At 58.2% G+C, this 13,581-nt stretch overlaps 1 protein-coding gene across 5 annotated transcripts in view; it reads right to left on the bottom strand.

Moving 5' to 3' along the window:
- ASAP2 (ArfGAP with SH3 domain, ankyrin repeat and PH domain 2) overlaps positions 1-13,581 on the bottom strand; it is a 171,456-nt gene that overhangs the window by 133,448 nt on the left and 24,427 nt on the right. The window contains exon 1 of one of the 5 annotated variants that reach the window (XM_062208929.1): positions 5,458-5,580. The exons of the other annotated variants lie outside the window; for them this stretch is intronic. Coding sequence (XP_062064913.1) covers positions 5,458-5,463 — 6 coding nt within the window. The 5' untranslated portion in view covers positions 5,464-5,580. Of the gene's footprint in view, positions 1-5,457; positions 5,581-13,581 lie in introns of those variants that run through there. 5 annotated transcript variants of the gene reach the window in all.

Below are 13,581 nucleotides of genomic sequence, written 5' to 3'. Positions count from 1 at the left end.
GAGTCCTGGGACACGAACGCCAGTGCCGGTAACCTTCCAGAATTCCGCCGCCCTGTGCTGCCTAAGGAACCTTCCCACATCAAAAAGCCAGCAGCACGTGCGGTCACAGGGTCCCAAGGCCAGCAACCTGTTAGGCAGGCAAATTGCTAAACTGATTCGCCTTGTGCGAAGGAGGGCTGCAGGCCATCGGAGCCTCCCTGGGCGTCTGGTGACTTGGAAGTGGTCCAGGACGGTGGCCTCTCGGGTGAGGGCCGAGTCCTCCTGCTTAACTGAGTTCAGCCTCATCAGAATTTCCAGCTGGAGCCACCCCAGGCCCAGATCCGCGCAGCCGGTGCTGCCAACACGGGCAGACAGACTGCTGTCAGGCAGGGGACCTCTTCCCCTCAATTAAAAACCCTGCTGCACGCAGCCTCCTGCGGGAGCCGTGAGGGGCCCAGGGCCCCGCCTGCCTACGCCGGGAGCTGTGTGATGCTAAATGACTCGGACGTGCAGAGAGGCATCGAGAGTGTGAAGGACGAAACAGACAGAGACGTGGGCGCAGGACCTGTCCCTGTTCTTGTCACAAAGGCTGCCCTGCAGAATGACCACAGCCAGCCACAGGCTTACCGAAAAGCCGGGCGCCTGTCACAGGGTGGTCTGTCCCAGGGAGGTGAATGCTCGGGGGGCGCAGACTGGAAAACCGCGCAGAGCATCCCACCTGCATCCCCACTCGCACACGGAGGAGCTGCACACGGAGGAGCTGCCCACGTCACCCAGGCCCCAAACCAGGCCTCCTGACCACACCCAGACCTCCTGACCACACCCAGGCCTGCCTAACCCACACCCCAGGCCCGCCTGACCCACACCCCACGTCACCCAGCCCCCAAACCAGGCCTGCCTGACCCACAGCCCAGGCCTCCTGACCACACCCAGGCCTGCCTGACCCACAGCCCAGGCCCACCTGACCCACACTCAGGCCTCCTGATCACACCCAGGCCATGTCTTCCAAACACCCAGGCCACGCCTAACCCACACTCAGGCCACACCTGACCTACACCCAGGCCACGCCTGACCCACACCCAGGCCATGTCTGACCCACACCCCAGGCCACGCCTGACCCACACCCCAGGCCACACCTGACCTACACCCAGGCCACGCCTGACCCACACCCCGGCCTCCTGACCCACACCCAGGCCACGCCTGACCCACACCCCAAGCCACGTCTGACCATACCCAGGCCATGCCCAACACACACCCAGGCTATGCCTGACCCACACCCCAGGCCATGTCTGACCATACCCAGGCCACGCCCGACCCACACCCCAGCCTCCTGACCTACACCCAGGCCATGCCTGACCCACACCCCAGGCCACGTCTGACCATACCCAGGCCACGCCCGACATACACCCAGGTCACACCTGACCCACACCCAGGCCACGCCTGACCCACACCCCAGCCTCCTGACCACACCCAGGCTATGCCTGACCCACACCCAGGCCACGCCTGACCCACACCCCAGGCCACGTCTGACCATACCCAGGCCATGCCCGACACACACCCAGGCCATGCCTTCCCCACACCCCAGGCCACGCCTGACCTACACCCAGGCCACGCCTGACCCACACCCCAGCCTCCTGACCACACCCAGGCTATGCCTGACCCACACCCCGGCCTCCTGACCACACCCAGGCCACGCCTGACCCACACCCCGGCCTCCTGACCATACCCAGGCCATGCCTGACCCACACCCCAAGCCTCCTTTCTCTGCTTGACCCTAAACAGCCACTCCTTCCACGTGCTCGTCTAAGGGTTTCTCCACTCCTCATCAAATGTGGGCCTCACTTTCCTGGCCCCTGGGCCCACAGGCAGCAGAGTAAAACACCTGCGGGAACCAGAGAGGTCCCAGGTACCCTCCCAGGTGCTGGGGAGCCGACGGCAGGCAAAGCAGAGCTTCTGTCACCAAGAGTAGGCTATAGAACGTTCTGTCGACTCTGAGCGATGACGAACACCTGCCAGGGACCACGCGTGCATCACTGCACGGAGTCCTCAACAACCTGCCCAAGTGGGTAATAAGTGACGTCCCCACGGCCACACCGCCAACCAGAAGTTCACGTTCACATCCAAACCTCACGCACACCTCATGCATGTACCTCTTACAGCAAGGCAGGCGTCCCAGCCAAGCTGGCCCAACGTCACCAGCCCGTCCTCCCGCAGAACGAGTGATGGCCACGCCTCACTCACGCTTGTTATGAAGCCTCACAAAGGATCTGGTGAGATCCAGCACACGTTCTGCCTGCCGGCCACGTATTCTCACTGCACTGTAATTAAATGCCCTTTAAATCCATCACCCGCCGTTCCCATAAACACTCCTGGGGACCTGGAAAAGGGCTCCGAGACCGGCCACCCAGCATCGCTGACACAGGGGCACAGGCCCAGTGATGGCACAGCTCGGCGGTTCTCTCTGTTCTTCAGCCCAGCCAGGACCAGAGCCGTGGAGGCAGAGGGCGAAACGGGAAAACTGCACCTGCAGCTGTGTCACGTGCACGTGTGGGGGCTGTGCCGGTGTGCAGGAAGGCACCTCCGGTCTGCTGGCGTCGCAAGCCCTCCCACGTGGTTCTGAGACCACACTGAGTCCACGCCCTCTCTGCCGCCCGCCACCCACTGAGTCTCCCCCAGGCAAGCATTTCAACGAACCTGAATCCTTAGGACTTGTCAGCGAGCTCTGGGAGGGAGCTTCCAACACTGCGCGGGAAATGGAGTTAAAGGGTAACTTTATCTTGGTACAAGAAATGGTGAAATCCATGCAGTTTTCATATGATATGCATTTTCCATGCACTTTTTGAAATACCCTAGTACGTGTGAATACATTCAAATTCCTTTAACGATGCATTTATGTAAAAATAAATTTTCAGGGCCAGGGTTGTGGTGTAGCATCCCATACGGGCACTGGTTCGAGTCCTGGCTGCTCCACTTCCAAACCAGCTCCCTGTTAATGGCTTGGGAAAGCAGCAGAAGATGGCCCAGGTGTTTGGGCCCCTGCACCCACGTGGGAGACTCAGGAGAAGCTCCTGGCTCCTGGCGTCAGCCTGGCCGAGCCCCAGCCATTGCCTCCATTTGGGGAGTGAACCAGCAGATGGAATACCTCTCTCTCTGTCTCCCTTTATCTCTATAACTCTGCCTTTCAAATAAATAAAAAATAAATATCTTTTTTTAAAAAAGTAAATTGTTGGGGCCAGTGCTATGGCGTAGTGAGTAAAGCCATTGCCTGCAGTGCCGGCATCCCATATGGGTGCAGGTTTGAGTCCCAACTGCTCCACTTCCAATTCAGTTCTTTGCTATGGCTTGGGAAAACAGCAGAAGATGGCCCAAGTCCTTGGACATCTGCACCTGTGTGGGCGATCTGGAAGAAGTTCCTGGCTCCTGGCTTCAGTTCAGCGCAGCTCCGCTGTTGCAGCCATCTGGGGAGTGATCCAGTGGATGGAAGACCTCTCTCTCTCTCTCTGCCTCTCCTTCTCTCTGTATAACTCTTTCAAATAAATAAATAAATCTTTAAAAAAGTAAATTGTCTGCTATTTCCCAAAAGAAGCTTCATATACATACTTCATGAACACACACACACACACACGTGCAGGTACACACATACTTCATGAACACACACACATGCACACGTGCAGGTACGCACATACTTCATGAACACACACACATGCACACGTGCAGGTACACACATACTTCATGAACACACACACATGCACACGTGCAGGTACACACATACTTCATGAACACACACACGTGCAGGTACACATACTTTATGAACACACACACATGCACACACGCAGGTACACACATACTTCATGAACACACACACACGCAGGTACACACTCTACTTCTCATTTTGGGTGAGAAACAGAATTCACTAAGCTGTTTTTACTACACTGTTTCCTAGCGACTCCCATCTGTCCCCCACAACTACACTGAGTCCCGGAAGGCCCACAGTTAGACTCCCCAGCAAACACCTACTTGCCTGATGACGAACTGAACAAATGAGTGAACGGATACGCATCAGCGCAATCTGGTTACACATGCACTCTGCCTCGACCTGAACAACGCACACTTCAGCCTCTCTACCCAGATACACACGCACTCTGCTCGACCTGAACAACGCACGCTTCACCCTCTCTACCCAGATACACACGCGCTCTGCCTCGACCTGAACAACGCACGCTTCAACCTCTCTACCCAGATACACACGCGCTCTGCCTCGACCTGAACAACGCACGCTTCACCCTCTCTACCCAGATACACACGCGCTCTGCCTCGACCTGAACAACGCACGCTTCACCCTCTCTACCCAGATACACACGCGCTCTGCCTCGACCTGAACAACGCACGCTTCAACCTCTCTACCCAGAGGCCCTACCTCCCGACATCTTTGATTTTTTTCCATCAGCCTCCATCCTGGAAGTCTCTTAATTAAATTCATGCATGGCAGATAGCACAGCGGCAGGTGCTTTTAAGCAAAATATCATTGTAAGTTACTTCTCTGATTCGATGACATTTCCTGTCTGAGTTCCTAAACCAATGGTGATTATTCTCTGTGGACAGAAGTGCGTGTGAGAAAGCTTTCAAGGCTTACTGTTCTTGGAAAGTGAAATACAAACCAAACCGTGGCTGATCACACACCTCCTGAACTCAACGACACTGGAGGCCACACCCAGGGGCTGGGCTCTGGCCCAGCAGCTAAGACGCCTGCGTCCCACAGCAGAACACCGGGCTCTGATCCCCGGCTCCGGCTTCCTGCCCGTGCACATCCTGGGAGGCAGTGACGACGGCTCGAGTTGTTGGGTTCCTGTCTCCCACGTGAGGACCCGGATGGAGTCCCAGCTCCAGGGTTCGGCCTGGCCCAGCCCCAGCCATTGCCTGAGTTCAGGGAGTGACTCAATAGTTGCGAGTACTGTGTGTGTGTATGTGTGTGTGTGTTTGCTCCTCTCCCAAACTTTTTTTTTTTTAATTGCTTTTAAAAAGCCATCCTTCAGCTTGCCAAAATCAAGAAAGCGTACGAGGGGCCAGTGTTGTGGTGCAGTGGGTGAAGCCACCGCCTGCAAAGCCTGGGTCCCATGTGAGTGCCGAGTCGCGTCCCAGCTGTTCCCTGCTGACGTGCCTGGGAAAGCAGGAGGAGACGCCCAAGCGCTTTGATCCCTGAGCCCACGGGGGAGACCCGGATGGAGTTTTAGGCTCCTGGCTTTGGCCTGGCCCAGCCCTGGTTGTTGCAGCCATTTGGGGAGTGACCCAGCAGATAGAAGATCTCCGCCCCCCCCCCCCCGCCATTCCTTTCCTTCTCCTCCCTTTTCTTGATCTAGCATAGTGCTTGGCACACAGTAGGTGCTTCAAGTGCTGACTGAGTTGAGAATTCTCATGTCCACAACAGGAAACGCGACAACCGTGTTGCTGAGGCAGGAGCCTTCCCTGAAATCAACCAACCTTCATGACATACGCGATCCCAACTACGGATAAGGAACTCAGCGTCACACCGCGGCTCAGCGGCCAGGTGGCAACCAAAGGCCACTGGAGGCTTCAGGAAACAGAATTAGCATTGCATGTGCACACAGCTCAGCCAGAATTCTGCATCACTACTTGGTATCAGTCAACCGTCTTCCTGGGAAGGATGTAGTCCTAAAGATGAAAAGATTAAACAGGTGAGCCATCTCATTCCAGAATGTACTTTTGTATCCAACTTGAGATTCAGATAAGTCTGTGAAAATCCTGTCTGGATGTTTTAGGAAAGCCAGGTTTTTAATCCTGACTTAATTCCTTTCTATAAACCATACAGAAATTACTCAAGACAGAGAAAAGAGCTCAGCTTGGAAATCCAATGTCTCATCAGCTAGGAAGCCTTAGGGAAGTTATTTAACCCTCTCTGTAAAGACGAGGATGTCTCCGTCTAATAGAGCTTGCACCACCGACGTGGGCCAGAATGGTTGGCAAACACGCAGGTCACACTTCACGTTGGGGTCGTGGGGTTCACTTCTCCCACCTGTCCACAGGCAGGGCCTCCATTTCCTGCAGCTGACAGCCCTGGGCAGCGAGGAGAACCAGTGCCCAGCACAGAGCAAAGTCTGCAAGAGGGCCTGCTGTGGTCATCCACGTCCCCGGCACACACGCGGCTGTGTCCTCCCCAAAACAGGTCATCCACGTCCCCGGCACACACGCGGCTATGTCCTCCCCAAAACAGGTCATCCACGTCCCCGGCACACACGCGGCTGCGTCCTCCCCAAAACAGGTCATCCACGTCCCCGGCACACACGCGGCTATGTCCTCCCCAAAACAGGTCATCCATGTCCCCGGCACACATGCGGCTGCGTCCTCCCCAAAACATAACCAAAGAGTAGAAGCTCAACACAGGTGTCAGGAACGGCTGCGCAGGTGCGAGCGAGCATCCAGGCAGCGCCGAGGCTGCCGGTCCCTGTGCGTGCGCTGCATCCATAGGAAGTGAACAGCCTACCCTCGAACCCCGACATCAAGGCCCCCCCATCTGCGCTTCCCCGGCACAGAAGGCTTCCCCGGCACAGAGAGTCACAGCGTTAAAAATGTCACGGAATTCACCACGCGAACAAGCTAAAAAAAGGAAAACCATATGGTCACCCCAATCGATGCAGAAAAAGCATCTGACGAAATTCAATATCCATTCATGGCAAAAACTCAGCCAACGGAAACCGAAGGGAACCTGCTGAAGGGCAGCCACGCGGCCCTGCGGCCTACGCCTCGGTGCACAGCCGCAGAGGGGTGAGGAAGGAGCCAGGGATGCTGACTCTGCCGCTGCTGCTGCTGCTGCCACGCACGCTGAACCCGAGGCCCGCGGGGACACAGGGCAGGCAGAGAGGGAGAAATGCGAACGGCGGGAGCAAGGGAGCACCCCTGGTGCTCAGAAAGGCCACGCCCATGTGTGGAAAACGCCAAGCAATCTGCCAGAAAGCTAAGGGCACGGCTGGCACGGGGGGCACTCCCGGGTGCTGGCGGTGTTTAGATGCAGTCACGGTGATTACAGGACGGAGGGCTTGCCAGACCTCATCAAAGTGCACCCTTAAAATGGGCGAACTGGGGCCAGCGCTGTGGTGGAGCGCGTGAAGCCACGGTCTGTAGCCCCGGAATCCCATATGGGCGCTGGGTCATGCTCCAGCTGTTCCACTTCCAATCCAGCCCTCTGCTGTGGCCTGGGAAAGCAGTAGAAGATGGCCCAAGTGCTTAGGCCCCTGCACCCACATGAGAAGACCCAGAGGAAGCTCCTGGCTCCTGGCTTCGGACTGGTGCAGCTCCAGCCGTTGTGGCCGTCTGGGGAAGTGAAACACTGGATGGAAGACCTCTCTCTTTCTCTCTCTGTAAATCTGCCTTTCAAATAAACAAATAAATCTTTTAAAAAATGGGCGAACTTCATCATCTGTAAATCATGCCACAAGAAAGCTGGCCCGGAAGGGAAACAAACATGGCACCATTCCCCAGTCTGCAGGCTCTCCCTGTGAAACCTCACTGCGGACCACAGCCCTGGGGCACTCCGAGAAGCCGGGGCTGCCCCACGTCCAGAGACACTTGTAAATCGGAAAAGAGGCTGGGGAAAAGATGTTAAATAACACAGGGGCTGCAAGGGCTCCCGCCGAGGCTGATCGAAGCCATCAGGACTCCGCAGGCTTTGCAAAGTCAGGAGAAGCCATGCACAGGCGAGGGTGTGGTGCCGACACCGGGGCCGTGGGGCTGACGTCGCCAAGCAGCAGGGGCCCTTCTAGTCAGCTCTCTGGTGCTACAGGTTTGGAAACTGAGGCTCCCAAGATAACACACAGATTTTTGAGAGATTTTTATTTACTTATTTGAAAGGCAGAGCTACAGAGAAAAGAAGAAACAGAGACAGAGAGAGATCTTCCATCCTCTGGTTCACGCCCCAGATGGCCAGGATGAAGCCAGGAGCCCAGAACTCCATTTAGATCTCCCATGTGAGGAGCGGCAGGGGCCAAGCACTTGGGCCATCTTCTGCTGCTTTCCCAGTGCATTGGAAGGGAGCTGGATCGGGCCGGCGCCGCGGCTCACTAGGCTAATCCTCTGCCTGCAGCACCAGCACACCGGGTTCTAGTCCCGGTTGGGGTGCCAGATTCTGTCCCAGCTGCTCCTCTTCCAGTCCAGCTCTCTGCTGTGGCCCAGGAAGGCAGTGGAGGATGGCCCAAGTCCTTGGGCCCTGCACCCACATGGGAGACCAGGAGAAGCACCTGGCTCCTGGCTTCAGATCAGCGCAGCGCCAGCTGTAGCAGCCATTTGGGGGGTGAACCAACGGAAGGAAGACCTTTCTCTCTGTCTCTCTCTCTCAGTGTCTAACTCTGCCTGTCAAAAAAAAAAAAAAAAGAAGGGAGCTGGATCAGAAGAGGAGCAGCCGGGACTCGAACCGGCACCCTTGTGGGATGTTGGCATCATAAGCAGTGGCTTAACCCACCATACCACAGCTACCCCCTCACACTGACCACCCCCACAGAGGAAGGAGCCCACATCCCACCCACGTGGAGCCCACACTGGACAGGGAAGTCCTCCCCTCTGACGCCGCGGCCTTGCCCACCACTTTTCCCTTGGGACAGACACAAGACGCAGCCTTCAGAACCCCCGTATGTGAAGACGCCTGACCGGCTCTCCCCAAGACCCCCACCTTGCCACGGCCTGCGGTGCACTCCAGTGGGGGCAGGACCGCCCCCTCCCTCCTGCGGCTCAGAATTCAGGAGTGTTGAGTGGACGCTCCCTGCATTCCTGAAAGTGGACAGAACGATCGGCCTCTTTCCAAAGGCGTCCGGTGGGTTTTATCTAAGAGTCGCGATCCGGTGTGGTTTTACCTAAGAGTCGCGATCCGGTGTGGTTTTACCTAAGAGTCGCGATCCGGTGTGGTTTTACCTAAGAGTCGCGATCCGGTGTGTCTTTACCTAAGAGTCGCGATCCGGTGTGTCTTTACCTAAGAGTCGCGATCCGGTGTGGTTTTACCTAAGAGTCGCGATCCGGTGTGGTTTTACCTAAGAGTCGCGATCCGGTGTGTCTTTACCTAAGAGTCGCGATCCGGTGTGGTTTTACCTAAGAGTCGCGATCCGGTGTGTCTTTACCTAAGAGTCGCGATCCGGTGTGTCTTTACCTAAGAGTCGCGATCCGGTGTGGTTTTACCTAAGAGTCGCGATCCGGTGTGGTTTTACCTAAGAGTCGCGATCCGGTGTGTCTTTACCTAAGAGTCGCGATCCGGTGTGGTTTTACCTAAGAGTCGCGATCCGGTGTGGTTTTACCTAAGAGTCGCGATCCGGTGTGTCTTTACCTAAGAGTCGCGATCCGGTGTGGTTTTACCTAAGAGTCGCGATCCGGTGTGGTTTTACCTAAGAGTCGCGATCCGGTGTGTCTTTACCTAAGAGTCGCGATCCGGTGTGGTTTTACCTAAGAGTCGCGATCCGGTGTGTCTTTACCTAAGAGTCGCGATCCGGTGTGGTTTTACCTAAGAGTCACGATCCGGTGTGGTTTTACCTAAGAGTCGCGATCCGGTGTGGTTTTACCTAAGAGTCGCGATCCGGTGTGTCTTTACCCAAGAGTCGCGATCCGGTGTGTCTTTATAGAGTCCCGACGTGTCAGGAAACACCCAATCCGGCCTCCAGGCCGAGGCCCTGTTCCGATGATGTCTCTGCTTTCACTTCCTCCCAGGAAGCAAAAGTGAAAATGCAACAGCAGCCACAAAACCACGCGCAGGACTGGGGTTCCCCCACCTCCTGGAGATCCTCCTCCCACTCAGACGAGAAGTGGGAGCTGTCCTGGGTCCCCACCCCTTCCACAGCCCCCACAGCCAGGTCGGGGAGACGGGGCCCTGCGGCCCACTTCTCCAAACTGTCCTGGCCCCACGGCCCCACCACGAGCCTGGCTCCCGACCCCAGCAACGCCTGGACCCACAGCAGCCTCAGGGGCTCAGCCCCGCACTCGGATCTGGTCCTGCTCCTGCGGCAGCTCAGAGGTGTCCACAGCTCCCGCCAGGGGCAGCATCAAGCCCCAGCTCTGCAGCCTTGGGTAAAGCGCCCATTAAGCAATAAACCAGCGGCAGGCAGCACACCCGCAGAAGAAAACAAACAGCCCTTCTCTGACACGGAAAAAGGCACAGAGCAAGAAAGCACTGTTAACTGTGCTGGCAACAAACTGTTCTTCCAAACTGTGTCTGACCCAGCCGCCACCGTGCACCCATGACACACACGCGCGATAATGGGGTCACAGCGGCGCCTCGGCCCATCCGTCTTCAATTTCCTTTTAGCTCCCCAGGAGAAGGCCCCCCTGCTCAGATAGCTGTTGGGGATTTTTATACACAATTATTAGAAGAGTAAATTAAGTTCCAGCTGCCTGTGTCAGTTCCAAGGCAGCATTATAAATCTCTGTGACCACAGACGGCCGCCTGTATTCCCCAAAAGGCAAGGCCAGCAGCCCGCACGGCACAGGGCGGAGGGCGGGAGTCGTCCCCATGGCAGGAGACGCGGTGGACTCGGGCGACGGAGCCGTCTTTCCTGGATTACTGTAAGACGCAGCTTATGAAAATCCCAGTCATCTTCATCCTGTCCTCCTTTAAGAAGCTCAGGAAGGCCACGGCCTCCGCCCCCGCATCTGGGCCTGGGGCCCAGGAGCAGTCGGGGTATAGAGGATGCCCCCCAAATTTCCCACCACCTGACCCCCTCACAGCCCTGAGGCCAGGAGCCCCCCCCCACCACCATGTCTGGGTACCACGCCTGGGGCCCCCCCAGGTTCAGAGCGTCTGACCAAGCGGCCTGGGTGCCATGTTGCTCACGGGGCCTCCTCCCCCCATGCCTGGGCTCACCCTGCTCCAACTCTCCCTCTCGCTCCCTCTGTGTTCCGTCACTCCCTGCACGTCCTAACGTACGGAGCTTTCTGGGGAGTCTGCTGAGGGCCGAGAGCCACACAGAAGGCCACCTGCGTGTGTGACTTCCAACACCCAGCCGCTGCAGGGAGGACAAACAGCCTCGCTCTGGGAGGCGGGGGGTAACAGCCGGCTGCAGGCTCTATCGGGGCCACGGGGAGGAGACCCCTTTGTTCCCCCACCCCACCCCATAGTCACAGCTGCACGGGCACCCACACCGTGGCACCGCCCTGGAACACAGGAAGTCAGGCCATGTTGGTTCACAGGTCATCTAACTCAGCCAGGTCCAGCGCCAGGCCCCACCTGCAACCGGGCTGATCTCATCATTAGTCACTCTGCGTCCACACACACTCCCCGCCTGCAGCCCAGAGGGGCAAGTCCAGCGGGCCCGTGTCGGGCCAAGGCAGGGGGCGCCGCGGCTGGGAAACCCGGCTGGGCTGGGGACGGGGGCGCGGCCAGGAGGCTGCAGTGGCCATCCGCAGAGCAGCTTCACGCCGCCCCGAAGGCCTCCCTGGACAGTCCCCAAACAGGATGTGTTCAATCAGTGAGTCACGACACACAGGGCGCCTGCAGACAGCCCCGGGAGGAAGATGTGGGAGAAGAGCCCCAGGGACAGCGGGCGCCACGGCGGCACACGCCTCAGAGCGGCCCTCTTGTCCAATCGGGTGAGGACAGGGTTGTGAGGACCGCAGGCCGTGAACACTGGCTAAGCACTCGCTGCCTGGGGTGACACGGGAGCGGCCTGCAGCCACGGCTGGCCGGGAGGCAGAACCGGGGTGCAGGCCCGGCCAGCGCCCTGCAGGTGCTGGAGTCCCCGCGTGGGGTAAGGTGGGGCAGGAGCCGCCAGGAGGGCGGGGCCACTTCTGACCCAGCTGGGCGCTGCTGCCCGGCACTGGTCGGGGGCCACAGTATCACGGAAAATGGGAAATCTGAAGGATGTCTCGAACCCCCTCTCTGGAAAGAGAACACAGACATAAGGAAAACTGTGTACAGACAGCACCAAAGCCTTCGGTCGAGGTAAACGCCGTAAACTGGCCGCTCCGTGCTGGAATCCTTAGCCGACAGGCAGATGTCCACAGGACCGTCCACCCACAGGCAAGCAGGGGCCAGCACAGACGCCACTCGGTGTCACCGAAGCAACACCGGGGTGAGCGCCCAGCCGCCTGCACAGCAACCGGGGGAGTCGAACCCTTTCGAAGCCATATCTGCGTCTCCCTGACACAAAACTACCGTGGTCCACAGGAGCACAGACTGGCCGTACCCCTTCCCGACAGGCAGCAATCTGGGGACACACAGGGGTTCTCGGAGCTCTGCTGGCCGCGGACAGGGCCAGGCAGCACCTTCTGCAGCAGTCACACAATGCTAGGGACCAACACCACCCCAACTTACAACCACTACCCTCTCCCTTTTTAAAGGTCTGTGTTTGTATTATTTATTTTTATCTGAAAAGCAGAGCGAAAGAGAGAAAGGGAGAGAGAGAGAAAAAAAAGGAGAGAAAGATCTTCCATCTGCTGGCTCCCTCCCCAAACGGCCACAACTGCCAGGGCTGGGCCAGGCCAAAGCCAGGAGCTCCTCCCTGGTCCCTCATATGGTGGCAGGGGTCCAAGTTCCTGGACCATCCTCCACTGTCTTCCCAGGCACCTCAGCAGGAAGCTGGATCAGAAGTGGAGCAGCTGGGACTTGGACAGGGGATGCCAGCATTGCAAGCAGCAGCGTAGCCCGCCCCTCCAACCACCACCCTCTAGGAACCAAGTTCCTGTACCAGAGAACCAAGTTTTCCTATAAACCAAGAGATCACGGCTCGCAGGAACGCCAGTTTCACTCCCCAGGAGCTGTGCTGCATTTGCTGGCCATTTTTACTCACTGGACAAACACCTGAAACACGCATGATGTCAGGGCATGGTGCAGAGTGCTGGGCACGCATCACCGATGGAGATAAAAACCCTGCCCTCGGAGTTCACAATCTAACGGCAGAGGGAGACGCACCAGCCAAGGCGAGGGTACAACCTATGGGAGCAAGAGCAGTGGCAGCCCCAGCTGCACGGAGACCAGCGCGAGCCTGGCGAGAAGGGGATCCCGGACGCGGCGAGGGAGAGCCCGAGGGCTCTGGACAGAGGGCCAGCGTCTGGTCATCATCAGGATGGAGAAGCCACCGAGGAGTCTCCCGGGCAGACGTTAAAGGTCAGACCTTCAACCGGCCGTGGGACGAGCGGCGGGAGTGGCACCTGCAGCTGCGGGGCGGAGGAAGACCCAGAGAGCTTCAGGCCGTAAAATACCCTACAGGACGAGGGAGGCGACCAGCGGCCAGCCAGGCTGACTGACACCTGTCACCGCCCAAAGGGACAGCATGGGGCAGCCCCTGGACTCTCAGCAGCTGCAGGAACGCACAAGGCTGCCGGCGTGAGCGCCAAACCTCCAGGGCGGCACAGCCAGACGTGAGTGAGGGTCTCCCGGGGGAGGGCATGGCCTGATGGGCAGAGAGGGCGGACCCTGGGACACCAACGGCCGGCAGACAGGAAAGTCCACGCTGCCTGTGGGGAGGTCGTGGGCAACATCAGAGCCTTGGCCAGCGGAGGCCAGGGAAGCAGGATGAGAGCGGCAGGAAGGGCAGGTGCCCGGGAGTCTGCGCTGGTGGCCAGGCGCAGCAGGGGCCGGGGCCGTGTCGTGACACCAGCCTACCACACCGGGCACTC

This window comes from Lepus europaeus, chromosome 13 (assembly GCF_033115175.1).
Source record: "Lepus europaeus isolate LE1 chromosome 13, mLepTim1.pri, whole genome shotgun sequence".
Classification (NCBI taxonomy): domain Eukaryota; kingdom Metazoa; phylum Chordata; class Mammalia; order Lagomorpha; family Leporidae; genus Lepus; species Lepus europaeus.
This window is presented reverse-complemented; position numbering and strand designations above follow the sequence as displayed.